Below are 16,504 nucleotides of genomic sequence, written 5' to 3'. Positions count from 1 at the left end.
GGGTAGCCTTGTCTAGTCCCTGATTTCATTGGAATTTCCTTGAGTTTCTCTCCATTTAATTTGATGTTGGCTATTGGCTTGCTGTATATAGGCTTTATTATGGTTAGGTATGTGCCTTTGTATCTCTGATCTCTCCAAAACTTTAAGCATGCATGGATGTTGGATTTTGTCAAATGCTTTTTTAGCATCTAAGGAGATTGAGATTATCATGTGATTTTTTTCTTTCAGTTTGTTTATATGGTGAACTACTTTGATGGATTTCCATATATTGAACCATCCCTGCATGCCTGGAATGAAGCCTACTTGATCATGGTGAATGATATCTTTGATGTGCTCTTGGATTTAGCTTGAGTGCATTTTATTGAGTATGTTTGCATCAATGTTCATAAGAGAAATTGGTCTGAAATTATCTTTCTTTGTTCTGTCTTTGTGAGGTTTAGGTACCAAAGTGACTGTGGCCTCATAGAATGAGTTTTGTAATGTTCCATCCATTTCTATTTTGTGGAGTAGCTTGAAGAGTTTTTGTATTAGCTCTTCTTTCATGGCTTGATAGAATTCTGCACTGAAACTTTCTGGCCTTCGGCTTTTTTTGGTGGAGAGACTTTTAATGACTGCTTCTATTTCTGTAGGAGAAAAAGGACTATTTAATTAATTTATCTGAACTTTATTCAACTTTGGCAAGAAAATCATCCATTTCCCTTAGATTTTCAAATTTTGTGTCATATAAGCCTTTGAAGTAGGACCTAATGATTCTTTGTGTTTCTTCAGCATTTGTTGTTATGTCTCCCTTTTCATTTCTGATTTTGTTGATTTAGATAGTTTCTCTACTTTTTAGTTAGTTTGGCTAACAATTTATCTATTTTGTTGATTTTCTTAAAGAACAACTTCTTGGTTTTGTTGATTATTTAAATTGTTCTCTTTGTTTCTAATTTATTAATTTCAGCCCTGAGTTTGTTTATTTCCAGCTGTCTACTCTACTTGGATGTTTCTGCTTCTCCCACCCCGCCTCTGCCCCAGGGCTTCCAGATATATCTTAAAGTAGCCTATATGAGATGTTTTTAATTTCTTTATGAAGGCATGTAGTGCTATGAATTTTTCTTTTAGCACTGCTTTCAATGTGTCCCATAAATTTGGGTATGTTGTACCTTCTTTTTCATTGAATTTTTGATAGTCCTTAATTTCTTTCTTTATTTTTTCATTGACCCAGTAGTCATTGAGTAGAGAGTTTCTCAGTTTCAATGTGTTTATAGGATTTTTGTTATTTCTGTTGTTGTTGACATCAGCTTTATTCCATGGTGATTCTGATAGGATACACAATATTATTTCAATCTTCTTATATCTGTTGAAGCTTGCTTTGTGACCTACTATATGATCAATTTTGGAGAAGGTTCCATGAGGTGCTAAGAAGAAGGTATAATCTTTTGTGTTTGGGTGAAAAGTTTTGTAGATATCTGTTAGGTCCATTTGATTCATAAAATCAGTTAGTGTCATTATTTCTTGGTTTTGTTCTGTTTCGTTGACCTATCCTTTGGTGAAAATGGAGTGTTGAAGGCTCCTACTATTAATGTGTGGGGATCAATGTGTGGTTTAAGCTCTGTTAATATTTCTTTTATAAATGTGGTTGTCCTTGTATTGGGGGCACACATTTTCTGAATTATGATGTCATCTTGGTTGAATTTTCCTTTGATGAGAATAAAGTGTCGTTCCTCATCTCTTTTGATTAATTTTGGTGAACATCTATTAAAATGGTCATACCAGTGTGCTTCTTGTATCTGTTTGCTTGGAATACCTTTTTCTAGGCTTTTACCCTGAAGTAATGTCCATCATTGTGGCTGAGATGTGTTTTGTAAATGCAGAACAATGTTGGGTCTTGTTTATGTATCCATTCAGGTAGTCTATGTCTTTTTTACAGGAATATTGAGATTATTGATGTTGAGAGATATTAATGAATAGTGACTGTTAAGTCTCTTTATTTTGATGTTGGTTGCAGTAGAGTGTTTGTGTGGTTATATTTAGCAACAATGCAGTTATCTATTTCCTGTATTATCTTCATTGTAGTTTGCCATTTTGGCTTGGAGCTTTCCTTCTAGTAACTTCTGTAGGGCCAGAGTTGTGGATAGGCACTGTTTGAATTTGTTTTTCTCATGGAATATCTTGTTTTCTCCATGAATGGTTATTGAAAGTTTTTCTGGCTATAGTAGTCTGGACTGGCATCTGTGGTCTCTTAGGGTTTACAGGACTTCTGTCCAGGATATTCTGGCTTTTATGGTCTCTGCTGAGAAGTCAGGTGTAATTCTGATAGGTTTGCCTTTATATGTTACTTGGCCTTTTTCCCTTGCCACTTTTAATAGTTTTTCTTTGTTCTGTACATTTTGTGTTTTGCTTATTATGTTGTGGGAGAATTTTCTTTGTTTGGTCTATTCTATTCGGTGTTCTGTAGGCCTCTAGTATGTTTATATGCATCTCTTTCTTTAAATTGGGGAAGTTTTCTTCTATGATTTTGTTGAAAATATTTTCTGGGCCTTGGTGCTGGGTGTCTTCTCTTTCCTCAATTCCTATCATCCTTAGGTTTTGTCTTTTCAAGATGTCCTTGATTTCTTGGATGTTTTGTGTCAGGAATTTGTGAGACTTAAACTTTTCTTTGATGATTGGATCAAGTTTTTCTATTGTGTTTTCTACCCCCGAGAATCTTTTCTCTATGTTTTGAATTCTGTTAGCAAAGATTACCTCTTCATTTCCTGTTTTCTTCTCTAACTTCTCTCGTTCCCAGCTTTCTTTTTTCTCTGCTTTTATCATTGTTTCCATTTTCATCTTCAGATCTTGAACTGTTTCATTGATTTACTTCATCTGATTGTATTTTCCTGAATTTCCTCTAGTGTTTTCTTCATTACCTCTCTATAGGTTTCTGTCATGGCCTCTCTTATGTCCTCAATCTGTTTGGCTGCATCTTCCTGTATTTTAAATGGATTTTATTCATTTCCTCCATTATCATCTTCATTACTAAAGATTTGAGGTCATTTTCTTGTGCTTCAGTTGTGTTTGAGTTCCCAGGGTTGAATTCTTTGGGATGACAAGCTTCTGGAGATGCCATATTGTTTTGTTTTTTGTTGTTACTGTTTTATGTTGGCCTTTAGTCATCTTGCTGTCTCTGGCATTGGGAGGTAGTTTATGGTGTACTTCACTGGTCGTTGAGAGCAGTTCATTGGTGAGTGTCTATAGGTTGAGAACCCTCACCTGTGGTGATCATGGAAACCTTCCGTGGGTCAGGCAGGTGAAATGGTTTCAGTTCCAGGGAACTTTGCTCCACACCTTGAGCTCCCCACTGGGACAGCAGGGGATGGTGCCTATGCCCTGCAGCCCAAGGTTCAGTTCAAGGTCATGTAGGTACAGCCAGATATCTAACCTTTGGCTGGGCTTTGGAAACCCTATCCTCAGACGCTCAGGCTTTGGGACCTAGGTTCACTCCTCCCCAGAGTGCGAGATCCACTGTTGGCTTATGGAGGTTGGCTAGGCTTCTGCCTGATCTGTCCAGGCCTTGGGGCCTAGTTTCATCCCCGCTACAGAGATCAGGTACTGCCCTCATGCTTGTGGCCATTGGCTAGACTTCTAACCTATCCATTCAGGCCAGTGTAGTCCCGCTGAAAAGAGTGCAGTAATAGCCCGATGGGTTGGGGCGGCTGGCTAGGCTTCAGCCCGATCCATTCAGGCCATGCTGCCCTTTCATCAGTCAGCCTGAGAGTGTGGTTATGGAGCTGTAGCTGGAGAATTTGTCCGTAGCCACGTGTCCACACATGGTCCCTGGTTCCCTTTGTGGACTGGTTGGATTATCTGAGTTTAGATCTATCCTAAGTCCATACTCTGGGCTCCCCCTGGCCAGCAGACACTGGTGCTGTTTCTCTATAGCCACAGATCAGTAAGAGAGAGAGAGAGAGAGTACAGGTAGGGCAGGATAGGCTGAACTAGGCTTTGGATACAGTGTCCACGTGGTCTTCCCCCACCCCCTGCAGCCCCTGGCAAAGTGGGCTGAGGTCAGATCCACCTGTGTCCCTGGGTTCTCCCCAGGCCAGCAGGTCCACACTCTGATGCTTCATTGAACACAGTTCAGTCCCATATACTGAGTCCATGATATAGAACAGGGCTGCAGCTTACAGGTAGGTATGAATCCAGACTCAGGGGACTGGGCACCAGTCCTCCTCTGTGGGCTAGTTGGATGGACCAAGGCCAGACCCACCTGTGCTCTGCACTATTCAGACCCTCTCACCTAGGGCTCTCTGGGTCTTGCTGTCTGTAGCTCCCAGCCTGGTCCCTAGTCTGTGCCCTGCAGATCAGATACCAAGTGTGTTCAGCACTGCCATATTGGATCTCATGGGTTTTTGTTTGGTTGATTTGGTTTGGTTTGGTTTTTCTGTGTAGCCTTGGGTGTCTTGAATTCACTTTGTAAACCAGGCTGGCCTCGAACTTCAGAGATCTATCTGCCTCTGCTTCCCTGAATGCAATCCTTGGTTTCTTAATGAGTTCAGTGAGTGTGGTAATAGCTACTGACAAAGGTATTCTATGAATGACAGGAAAATACACAGTAAATCCAAATAAAAGCACCTAACACATGATTTTTCGAGAATAGTCATTATTTAAGAGAAAAAGTAATTAAGAGTTTCAAGAAGATACCCAGCAGTGTGTGAGCTATCTCATTGATGTTAAATAGAACAGGAACAGCCGAGTCACATGGTAATTCAGCATACAGGCCTCTCTACCAGCATGGGATGGACACACACACACACACACACACACACACACACACACACACAACTTCCACACTCACATTTTCACTGTTCCAAGTTAACTTGCTCCATGCATTGTTATATTTTATTTCTTCATTTCCACTTACTTATTTAATCACTTTACAGCTTTATTGCAACCCCCTCCCTCCTCTTCTCCTAGCCTCAGTCTTATGCCTACCCTGCTTCTTGCCCCCTCTCATTCTCTATAGGTCTTCTAGGGATGTCCTTGACCCCTCTGGCTCCTCACTTCTTCCACAAAACTCCCTGAGCTTAGACTGTTGTTTGGCTGTGGGTCTCTGCATCTGTATCCATCAGCTGCTGAAAGAAGCCTCTCAGAAAGCAGTTATGCAAGACTTCTGTCAGCAAGCATAGTGTTTGAGAGCATGCTTGCCTCAAATAGACAACAATTATCTGATATATCAGATAGTATAAATATACAGATGTATATCTCAGAACCATTCATTCTTTAAAAAAAAAAAAGCCACACTAAAATTAATGGTGTTTACTTGCAAAACCAATTAAAATCTGGACAAAACATTCAGAAACTGTACAGTTCTGTCATTGTTTTTGTTAGGGCTCTATTTACAACCCTAATAAAAGTCTTGGCTCCATTAAGTCTCCAGAAACAAGCGAGCCCATTGTCAAAATCAGCTGACTCTGCATCATAACTCCTCAGATATGGACGTTATAGGCTTTGAATGCATTCGTTTCCAATACTGTTTTTAAATCAACTGTCCAAAAGGGTATAGTGATGTATAGCTTTGACTCCAGGACTAGGAAAGCAGAGGCAGGTAGATCTCTGTGAATTTGAGACCAAAGTGGTTCTACATGGTAACCCTTGTCTCAAAAATAAATATGTAAAAATCAAATTAAGGGCTCAGGGATATGTTTTCCAACTTCCTTAGATGCAGTGCTTATTGCAGGGGAGAGATAACTTCTGAAAACTGTCATTATTGATTCATTGTCATCACTAAATCACCTGCTGTTTGTAATAAATACTTTCAGAGTATTTTTGGCTTTTGACCTCTTAAGTTTCTGTATGTTGTTCATGCTCTCTCTTTAATTGTGAAATAGCCCTTTTTCCTACAACCTTTAAGTGACACATGAGAATACCCATATAAACTGAGAGGTCGTATCGGAAGCTCAGATCATTTTGATTGCAACACTGTATTACCCCATTCAGCCCCTTAAAAAAAAATGACTATGGTAGAATATGTATTTGTTAACCAGTGGTTATTGCTCTTAATCTTTTAGGAGCTAAATTAATGGAAAACTTAGGATATGAGCCATGTGTGTTTCTATTGTCACCTCTGCTTCACAAGTACAGACACGCTGAGGCCTTCATGCATTAGCCACAGAAAATTCTCCTTTCACCAATTTATGTTTTCATTTTAAGATCCTTTGATTTTTAAGTCTGTGACCTTCTGTAACTAGCAAATTTCCACACTCACATTATCGCTGTTCTAAGTTAACTTGCTCCATGCGTCCTTTAGTTCATTTCTTGTGCTATTTGCGGATGTGCTTGCCCAAGGTAGACAATAACTGCTTTAACCCATTATTCAGTGGTCACTGTTCACAATTCTCACACTGGTATTAAAGTACTGCACACCACTTACCTACATCACATCACCAAGTGTGATAAAGGTTTGCGAGAGCCTTTCTGATATATCTTCTTTGTGCTGCTAATGTCGTTGCTGAGGAGACAACTTAATGTTTAATATAAATTACATACATAATCTTATTGTATTGGATTTTCATTTTATTTCAGCCGCTCATTGTAAAGATGATTCCTTATTTTCAAGTCCTGATGTCACTGACATTGCGCCAAGTAGGAAGAGGAGACATCAAATGCATAAGAATCTTGGGACAGAACCTAAAATGGCGCCGCAGGAGCAGCAGCTACAGGAGAAGGAAAGGTGAGTGCATCCTCATAGGAGACTATCTAAAATACTGGAGTCTGAGTTGATAACTTATTTTTAATAATAAAACTTATGATGCAGGATGTTATAAATTGTTTCAGATAATATATTTTCTCTGGTTTTTGGTTAATTCCTATTAATATTTAAGGCAGAAATGCCAAAAATATAAGTTGTTTTCTTTTTGTTTTTCACAGTTTAATTAGAAATGGCGTGTAGGATACTAAAAATATTAGAATTCATCTTGTATTCAGTAAAGCATTTTAATCTAATTTACTGCTTAAAGGACACGCAGATCACGTAAAAATTAGCCACTCTATCTGGTAAAGCTTGGATTTTCCTTCGTCTGGTAAATCCTTCTTTCTAGTCATCTGTTTACTTTTATCAAACTTTGCCATTACGTGCTTTATTTTGCTCTATTCTAATTTAAAGTAAAAATAACATTTCATTTTAACAAAACGATGGATATTTATAAGTAGTATTATCAGTTGAATTCCAAAAGAATGTATGGATTGATATATATCAGTTTATGTGTGTATATATATAGAGAGAGATATAGATACAGAGAGAGAGAGAGAGAGAGAGAGAGAGAGAGAGAGAGAGAGAGAGGACAGAATGCAAGCACTGGGATGGGGAGGTGCATGCAGGTTCTGCTCTCTAAGAAGCTGCTCGCAGTTGATCCAATCCCCTCCTCCAGGACAATCAGGGAGGGTGCCACACCCTGGAGAACTTTCACAACACAAAATGGACTCCTTCTTTAGTTCTCTGTTCCTTGTCTTGTTTGGGCATTGTTTTTTGTTTAGCTTGTTTGTGTTGATTTTGATTTTTTTTCTTCATTGTTTTTTGTTATTAAAGAGAAAAAGGTATGGGGGTGCGGGGGGAGGAGGAAGAGCGCATGAAATTGGGAAGATCTGAGAGGAGTTAAGGGAGGAGAAAGAATGAGATCAAAGTGTATAAAAAACATTTAATAAAAATATTCAAAAACATATCAAACTATTCTGATATTTGGGTTACATCTTTGGGATATAATGAGTTAAATGTTTCTAAAGTTGCTGTACTTATTTCTGTTTTGTTTCAAACTTTTCTTATCATAATGATTCAGCTTTTATTATTTGAAACATAAGAAAATAAAAAAAATTGTGAATATACTGAAGGTTACTAGATGCCCACAGGAATAGAAGCATAATTTAGCATGCATTAAAAGTCTAGAGGTGCAGATTACACTGTCATTTTGCTTCTTTCTGGTGAATATAAATGCTTTTTCTCAGGAATATTTTTAGACTGTTCATGATTTACTGCTTCTGGTACTATCCTGAAATCCTTAAATCTGGTGTATATCGATAAATATTTATTCAAAAATTCGTGTGACTAATGCAGACAGCGTGGGTATGTTTCCTGAGCATCATCCTCCCCTGTCAGTCAGCCTCAGCTGCTCCTAAACAGGGTAACCATGTGCTGTGCATCTCCTGCTCCTTGTCACATTGCACCACACAGAACTTCTTACTCCTTTCTGCTTGTCAAAATGCACCACTGGCAAAGTCCACAGAGGTTGTGCGAATACTGTTGAATTTATATGCTTCAGTGATGTCACCAGGTGCAATACTGAACAGAAGTATTATAAAATCACTTTCTATGAAATTGCAATGGAATAAGTAAAAATAACAGGGTAGCCTAGGTTTCCTTGGCATCCACCTTTCTTGTTTTTATTTGTTTACTTGTAGTTTGTTTAATTCATTTAGTTTGTGAGTGTTTTGCCTACATTCATGCATGTATGTTTACCATGTGTGTGCCTGGTGCCTATGAAAGTCAAACGAGGGTATGATTTCTCCAAGAACTGGGGTTTCAGATGGTTGTGAGCCACCACGGGTTGTTATGGGAACAGAAACCAGGTCCTGTGTGAGAGCAGCATCATGTTCTCCTAAACGCTGAGCCTTTGCTACAGTTGTTCGTCTTACAGTCTTAATGAAGCCTTACTTTACGATATAGGTGGATATCTAAAAGAAGTTTTTCCACATAAATTTTTTTTAAATTAGAAACCTTTTTTATTATTTCTCCCAAAATCCTATAAAAGCTATTACAAATATATGCAATGCCGTCCATAGGCATAAATACAAGTGCATTCGCCGCAATCTGTTGGTATGTCCTGAAGGAAATTCTGATTAGTCCTACTTAGATTTTCTTTTTAAGAAACTGATGATGATAGTTATTATTTTGCTAAACTGAGGTGATTTCCCTATTTTATTAGGACTCCTAGGAAAAGAATGAAACCAGAAAACAAATACTGTTTCTCCCATGTAGAAATCCTCCTTTAAGTGTCCTGCTTCTCACCATGCAGCCCTATCTAAAAAGATTAGGATCACATATTAACAACAGCTTGGAAACTTATTCATAAACCCTTAAGGATGCAAATTTTCCTCCTCAGAATAGGGCTTCTGAGAAAACTGTTGAGGAGGCCAAGAAGGTAGCTATATCAAGTTATCACCAAACCAGTATTACTCGGACAACCAAAATGGGAATGAAAACATGGAAATATGTACATTCCATAACCACTTATCAAAAATGTAATGAAGACCCTCCTGTGGAGAAGCCAAATACATGTGAAGGAAGTGTTTCCATGTGAGACATAACACCAAAGAGTTGCAAGCATTTCCTGCAATTTGGTGATGACTTCAGTATATCCCTTATGACACCATCCACTTTATAGGCATGTGTGAAAGGTGATACCCCAGCAAGGGTCTACCTCCAAGTGATGTTGGAAATTGATTCTCCCATCTTCATAACTTACACATTTATGCAGAATTTTCTGAGAAGCCCCACAGTAAATAATTTGTTTGTGAGTTTCCGAATATTCTTAAACATAACATTATCAATTTGCTTCTATTACGCTCTTCAAAATGGAGACATACAGGGCATCTTAACAACCTGAGGAACAGTGTTTGCTCTTCATAGTACTGATTTGGGATGCATACTCTATTTTTTAATCATCAGTGATTATATAATATGAAGAGATTTTGAACATAATTATAATGCTAGCCATTAAAATGAATTGTAAGAAAACCTTATGATCCCTGTACAGTCCTGTTTAGGAAGTAGTTTGCTCACCACACTGATGGCCGTTGCCAGCCATCAAGTAACGAGGTCATTTCTTGAGTGATAGGACACATGTGAAAACATTCAGCACCACCTCATTTGCAGATGCAGGACAAATCCGTTAAAGCCCTGAGCCAAAGTATAAACATTCTTGCATAGTCTTTAGCAACTTCTATAGACCGTCTTTGGTTCTACAGGCTAAAAAAAAAAAAAGTGTAGGTTCTTGTATTTCAAGTAGAATTTTATGGAAATAATTTAGTTTTCTGTTGGTAGAAGACTTCTAAAAAGAGTTCAAATGTGTTTTCCAAAATAATAAAGTAATATTATTAAAGCTTCACAGATGGTGCTCCTCAAACAGTACCAAAGAGTTTTGAGCTGTGTGTTCTGAGTTATCCTGGTTTAAGTATGCCATTAAAAGGTTATGTAACCTGCTGTATTTCAGGTGACTAGTGACTGGGCAAAGGCTACACTCTGAAGTAAGTCTGTGACTGGGTGCTGCTACAGACCTTAATGTCACGTGGTGTCATTTCCCACTTGAGCCAGACTAGCCGAGCTGTACACCTTTGGGCATTCTGCTGTCTCTGTGTTCCCCATCTCTGTAGGCTCCCTTGGATTACAGACACATGCTTCCACATCTGGATGTGCTTCCACATCTGGATGTGCATGTGTTCTGGGGATCTCAGCTCTCCTCAGCAGTCTTGTTTAGCAAGCTCTTCACCCACTGATCCACCTCGCAGCCCTGTAATTCTTCATCGTTTATATAATCAGTGTTAGGCCTCATTTTAAAAAAACTAAAGGACTGGTTGATAAAAAAATATAATAGAGAAAGTTACTTTTAATCCATTTGTGTTTAGTGAAATGAGCTTCGTTTTAGATTTTCTAATTATAGAAAGGGTAAATGGTCAGCCTGAAATAATGAGAAAGTACGGGGAGCAAGGATGGCCGCTGAGTGGCCATTGTCCCCTCCACAGGGAGCGGAGGAGCACTCGCACTGTGGCAGCTCCGTGTCTTCTCTGCTCTCTTCCTCATCTATATTGAGTTTATAAAACTAGTCATATAGCATTTACGATATGACCTGTTATTAAACATGCAAAATTTTCACATTAATAGATTATTTCAACATAATTTGACAATCCATTCTTTAAACGTTTTCCTATTTCTTTAACCAATCCTCCATTGGAATGTATATATTTTTGCATTATTGGAAAAAATCTTTTCTTTTAATATAATGTGTACCACAATTTTTGTAAATTAGTTATGTCTCTTGGTAGAATCCCAAAAATAGATTTATTAGAACATCAGGAAAATAATCTTGTTACTCTTGCATCATATTTTGTCAGAATTCCTTCAGACTCTAACTATTTTAATTTCAAGAATAGTGTTTATTTGGTGCTTCTTTCATAATCTGCTTCATTTTGGTTATAGCCAAATCATTTTAATAATAAACAACTGTTATTCCATTATTTAGCCTTTTGTGTTTAACTATTAAAGAACTCATTTCTTTGTATTTGGATATGTTTATGCATAGATGTATATGAGTATGTGTGTGTGTGTGTGTGTGTGTGTGTGTGTGTGTGTGTGTGAGTGTGTGTGTGTGTGTAGTGTGAAAATGTTTCCATGTGTTACTTAGGTTGGCATTGATCTTCCTGAGTCACTTTCCTCATATTCCAGTTATGTCACTCCGTTTTGCTTTCTCAGATAATTATTGGTTATAATTTCTCATTATCTATTTATAACTTTAGCTAAGTTTCAGTAGAAATACTTGTTTCCTGTTGTTTAGAGCTCCTAATATGTTAAATATTAATCTTTATTTTCCAGTATACCATCTACATTTTATTTTTTGTACATGACATGAAAGTTATACATTTTTCATTTTTAGTGTTTTTATGTTGTAAGCATTATAATAAACCATAGATGATAGATAGATATATGATAGATGTGTCATGTTATTTACCTTTATATATTTCATAGATCTAGATAAGTTAGATTATTTGCTCGAAAGTAGGCGATTTACAGGTTCTTTGTTTTAGAATAGGTTTATCATATTCCAAGAGCTTTCTTTTTAGCTACTATTATACTGCTGTGTTAATTTTGGTTTGATTCCTGTGTGACAAGTACTATGCTAAATACCTTAATTGGACATCTTTAATGTATTTAATTTTCACTGCAACTCTGTTAATTAGGGCTACATTTTCATACGTATTCATTAAATAACTGAATAAAGTTGAATTCCAATGAGGTTCAATTGCTTGCATTAACACAATAGAGACATAATTGCAAACTGCGAGTGCAGAGGTCAGGCTAATAACATCCCTGTATCTTCAAGATGGGTGATGGTAGAAAGCATCCGCATGGTTAAGGTTATTATGCACTGATACTTTTTTAAGAAGCACTATCTTACCAGGTCTTTCAACTAAAGCTTGTATATCTTTTCCTGGAAAGGCAACTGTAATGAAACTTTTAGACCTAGAGTAATTCCTTTTCTTATATTTCCTATAGAAATAAGAATTGTCTATGCCTCTTTGGTGTTTTCCCAGCCAATATTTTTCCTTCCATTTACTAATAAATGAAATATAATGTTAAATGAAAGTAACAATTTTTGAAGGCTGTCTTTTTTAAAAAACTGGTACAGTTGTTGTAAGTGCCCACATATGCATATATATGTCAACAGAGAGAGAGAGGAAATTGCATGTGACAATTTCAAATGTCCTGTCTATTCTCTAATTATACTTGATTCCTAAAGTTGCTAATAATGTATGGGTTTTTTTTTAAAAGAGAAACTCAAATGATTTGAAATATTTACATATATATTTATCTACATGGAGAATGTCAGATAAAAATATCTAATTTTTGCAACTGGGGGTATTTGGTTTTTTTAACTACTTTAGTGTCAAAATAGGAACCTGCAATTGATTTGCTATATATTTTCTTTGGTCATCCAAACAAACTTCTTTTATTATACTTCTTTAATTTTATCATAATGTTTATGTTACTTACAAATGTAAACACTCTGGTGGTTTTAAAACAAGATAGTTTTCATTAGCTTCCCATGTGTTTACCTAGCTGTGGAGGCTGTGCCTCTCACTTTCCCTGTTGCAGGTTTTGATTACTTGCCCACTGGACTCGTTCCAGAGTACACTGATTATGGTCAGGTCACTTCAGTGATGATTTATTAATTGTGCTCACAGCTCCAGTAAGTAATAGTGGTCATATGCATTATTATAAGTTGCCAATAACACCAGGATTTACATTTTAAAATAAAGTTGGCCTGGGGGATTTTTTTTTTTAACATTTTAAGTGTTCAGGAAGGACAAAACATTCATATATTCTAAATCGTGTGCCATATTAACCACAGCCTTGTGGCCTCTTAAAACATGGCTAGGAAATTAGTCTCATTAAGTACATGTGCTGCAATGTCTAATTTAATAAAAACTAAAGATCATATACATAAATGGAACATCAAAGTTATTTTTTTAAAATGTTAATGTTTATAACTGGCTCTGGGAACAACCCTTACTTACTGTTGCGTCCTCCATCCTCAGCCTCGTGCTAATATATGAACTCAAATTGAAAATCGCTTACAGATCTGGGTGTTTTTTTTTAAATAAGTAGGGATCTGTGCATATCTTTCTGAGTTCCAAGTAAAAGGTCTTGTCATATATGATATATTTCTGTCATCTGAACAACTTTTATCCCTAAAATTTCTATAACTGTGGCTTGATAATAACCATTACTTCAGCCATTACCAAACTAGGGTGATTTGTAAGCCGTTATGACCCCTGCTTAGTAGAAATATTTATCAAGAGAAATGCCTCCTGCTTCTGCTCTGTTGTTCAGTATTGAAAACAGGTATGTTTGTTTTCATTATTTGATATGCAATATTGAAATGTGTGGGACTTGTTTCTTTGCTGTTTTGATATGTTTTTGACTTAAGTTTTTATTATATAGTCCTGGCTTCCTAGAACTCAAATTTTAGACCAGGCTGCCTTCAGACTCATAGAGATCTACCTGCCTCTGTTTGACAAATTCTAGATTTAAGTGTGTACAACACCATGCCTGAAATTTTTTTTGCTTTTAATTTTAAATAGTAATCCAATGCTGCAATTTAACAATGTACTGTATTATTTGTGAATGCTTAAAATACTATGAAATAGAACAGTTTGCCCCTAGAACTAAAATACAGCATATGTTCCCTGAAATACGAGCTAATTATGCTCATCAGAAGATTTGATGGCAAAGTAATGGACACCTTCAGATGGGATACGTGAGGGCTGTGAGGACACAAGAAGCCTGACAAACTTAAGATATACAACAACGCACTGGGATTGGTCAAAGATGCTTCTTGCTTTGGGTAAATCAGTACTAAAGGAGAAGCTGCTGTCAGTTGGCGGCTGTAGTAGTAGAACGAGAGTCAGCTTTTTTCAGGAATATGTTCCCAGACAAGCTACTCAGACTGTCGCTGATGATCCCTAACCCATGGTCATACAGGAAGTACTGAGTAGATTCTGTGTGTCTGAAAAAAAAAAAAAGAACATACGAATTTGGGAGGGACAGGGTACAGGGAGATAGGAAAGGAATTGGAAAGAGTGGTTTGGTCAACACATAGCTCTCCAGTGCACAGTGATTAGTCCTGAAAACATACACATAAGTAACATACAGATGGAACATGTTGTAATTAGAAATATGTAATTACATACATGTATAATGTAGCAGCAATTAATGGGGGGGGGGGAAAGGCCATGCATTCGAAATAGAGCAAGGTTGGGTATGTGGGAAGGACTGGGGTTGGAGCTGGAAAGGGAAAGTGATGGAGTTTTATTATACTCTCTATAATAAATGAAATGATTAGAATAAGAATCTGAAAAAATGAAGAGAGAAGCTACTGCAAGCTATAGAGGGACCAATCACAGCAGAATGAAATGAGAATCAGAATATCCAGAGTATTATGAATCTTTCGAGAAGTTTTATTCTAAAATTCAGGAGGGAAATGGAAAGGCTTGTAAGTGTATGGCGGTGGGGGGCGTTCTCCCTACACGTCAGCATGCCTCTAGGAAGATATCAGCATGCTTTTAATAATGACGAAGTCAGGTGAAATGCGTGCCCTTGACCTTGCAAATTGTTTGTTTTGTTTTTTACTCTTGTATAAAATGAGGGACTTACTAAGTTAAAATTATCTGATGAATCTCTTTGGTCCAGAAAGAGCAACTATTGCTCTTCTGTTCAGGAACAGCTCATTCTCCATGGCTGTGGGGAGAGCGAGGACTGTCTCTGACATGGACTCTGGTGCCCCTGATTTCATCACTTCCTCTTGGTGGAGAGGCTACCTTTTCTACATTGTATGGTTTTGGGCTTCATAGTCAAAAATCAGATGTCCATAGGTGTGTGGGTTTATTTCTGATGACACTCAGAAGAAGGGGAGGCCGGCTATCTGGATGCGACCTGATAGGCTGTGATCATATGGTAGCGGAGAAAGTCCCCTTCTGTCCGAGATCTCGGGGAGGGAAATAGGGTGAAAGAAGAGCCGGGGGGGGGGGGGGGGGGATGGGAAGATACAAACAAGAGGGTAGCAATCAAGATATAATCTGAATAAATTATAACAAATTAAATATTTAAAAAAATGAAAGTAAGAGCAGCTAGACCTAGTGACATAGAGTATAGATTTCAAAACCCAGTTTGCTACATCTTTGTGTCAGCCTTATTTCACCTGATTTTTTTCCCATGTGTAGTGCAGTGTGTGGGGAGGTGTGCTGTATGTGGAAAGGTCATACGAAGAAGGCACTGGATGTTCTAGTCTAAAGCTCTTGGCCTTTTTCTGTATTCCCCAGAGACAGGATCTCTCACTGAGCATGGACATAGTCTAGCTGCTAGTATGTTATATTTTCTCCACTACAGCTTTGGGGTTACAACTGCAGGCGGCCACACCTAGCTCTTCACAGTGTCTTGGGGATTAGAACTCAGGTCCTCATGATTCAACCACAAGCTCTCTTACCAACAGAATCAGTACTCTAGCCCCTACTTAAAACCTGTTTCTGAAAATAGGAGAAAAACTCTCTGCTTGATTTGGGTGAACTATGAAATAATACAGGCAATACCTTTGCACACTTCCTGGAGGCATAATTAGCACTCAGTCTTATTATTTTCATCGTTATTGTGGTTTTCTTTTTGAGACTGTATTTTAATTACAGCATTTTTTTTCTTTCCCATTCTTTGCTCCAAACTCTTTCTGATATCCCATCCCTCCTCTCCTTCAAAAACATAACCTCTTTTTTCATCAATTCTTATCTTAATTTGTATGTAAATATCTTTTCCTAATTTTAAGGAAAAGAATATAGCAAGGAAAAATAGAGTCAAAGCAAGAAATGCAGTAAAGCAGGCACCAAGTGTTAAAGATCTGTGTCCTTCATCTATGGCTCATGTTGGCTTCATCTGTGTTTTATAGTGCTTTGCCTAGCCATTGCTCTAGCTCACCTGTGACCTCTCTTGGGCCAAATCCGCTCTATGCCTGCAGCTTTCCTAAGTAGGCATCTTGTATCCCATTGTCCTATTATCTCCAAAATCCTGGGGTCTCTATTAGAACTTACAGTTAAGCATCACAGAGTTATACCAAGGCCTTTCAGAGTCTATGTGAACAAAATCTGACCCAGCAAAATGCTACCTATCCTCAGCAGTTTTCTTCCACCTTGGTGAAAGCCTTTAGGACTTCATCTTGCATTTTTAATG

General features: G+C 37.6%; 1 protein-coding gene across 3 annotated transcripts in view; it reads left to right on the top strand.

Moving 5' to 3' along the window:
- The window catches only part of XRCC4 (X-ray repair cross complementing 4), a 192,905-nt gene that overhangs the window by 115,187 nt on the left and 61,214 nt on the right, over positions 1–16,504 (top strand). For all 3 annotated transcript variants that reach the window (XM_084801152.1, XM_084801151.1, XM_084801153.1), the window contains exon 7: positions 6,547–6,694. In XM_084801152.1, coding sequence (XP_084657278.1) covers positions 6,547–6,694 — 148 coding nt within the window. The remainder of the gene's footprint in view (positions 1–6,546; positions 6,695–16,504) is intronic.

This window comes from Acomys minous (genome assembly GCF_964271855.1).
Source record: "Acomys minous genome assembly, chromosome: 11".
Taxonomy (NCBI): domain Eukaryota; kingdom Metazoa; phylum Chordata; class Mammalia; order Rodentia; family Muridae; genus Acomys; species Acomys minous.
The sequence above is the reverse complement of the archived record's forward strand: the minus strand, read 5'-3'. Positions and strand labels throughout refer to the sequence as shown.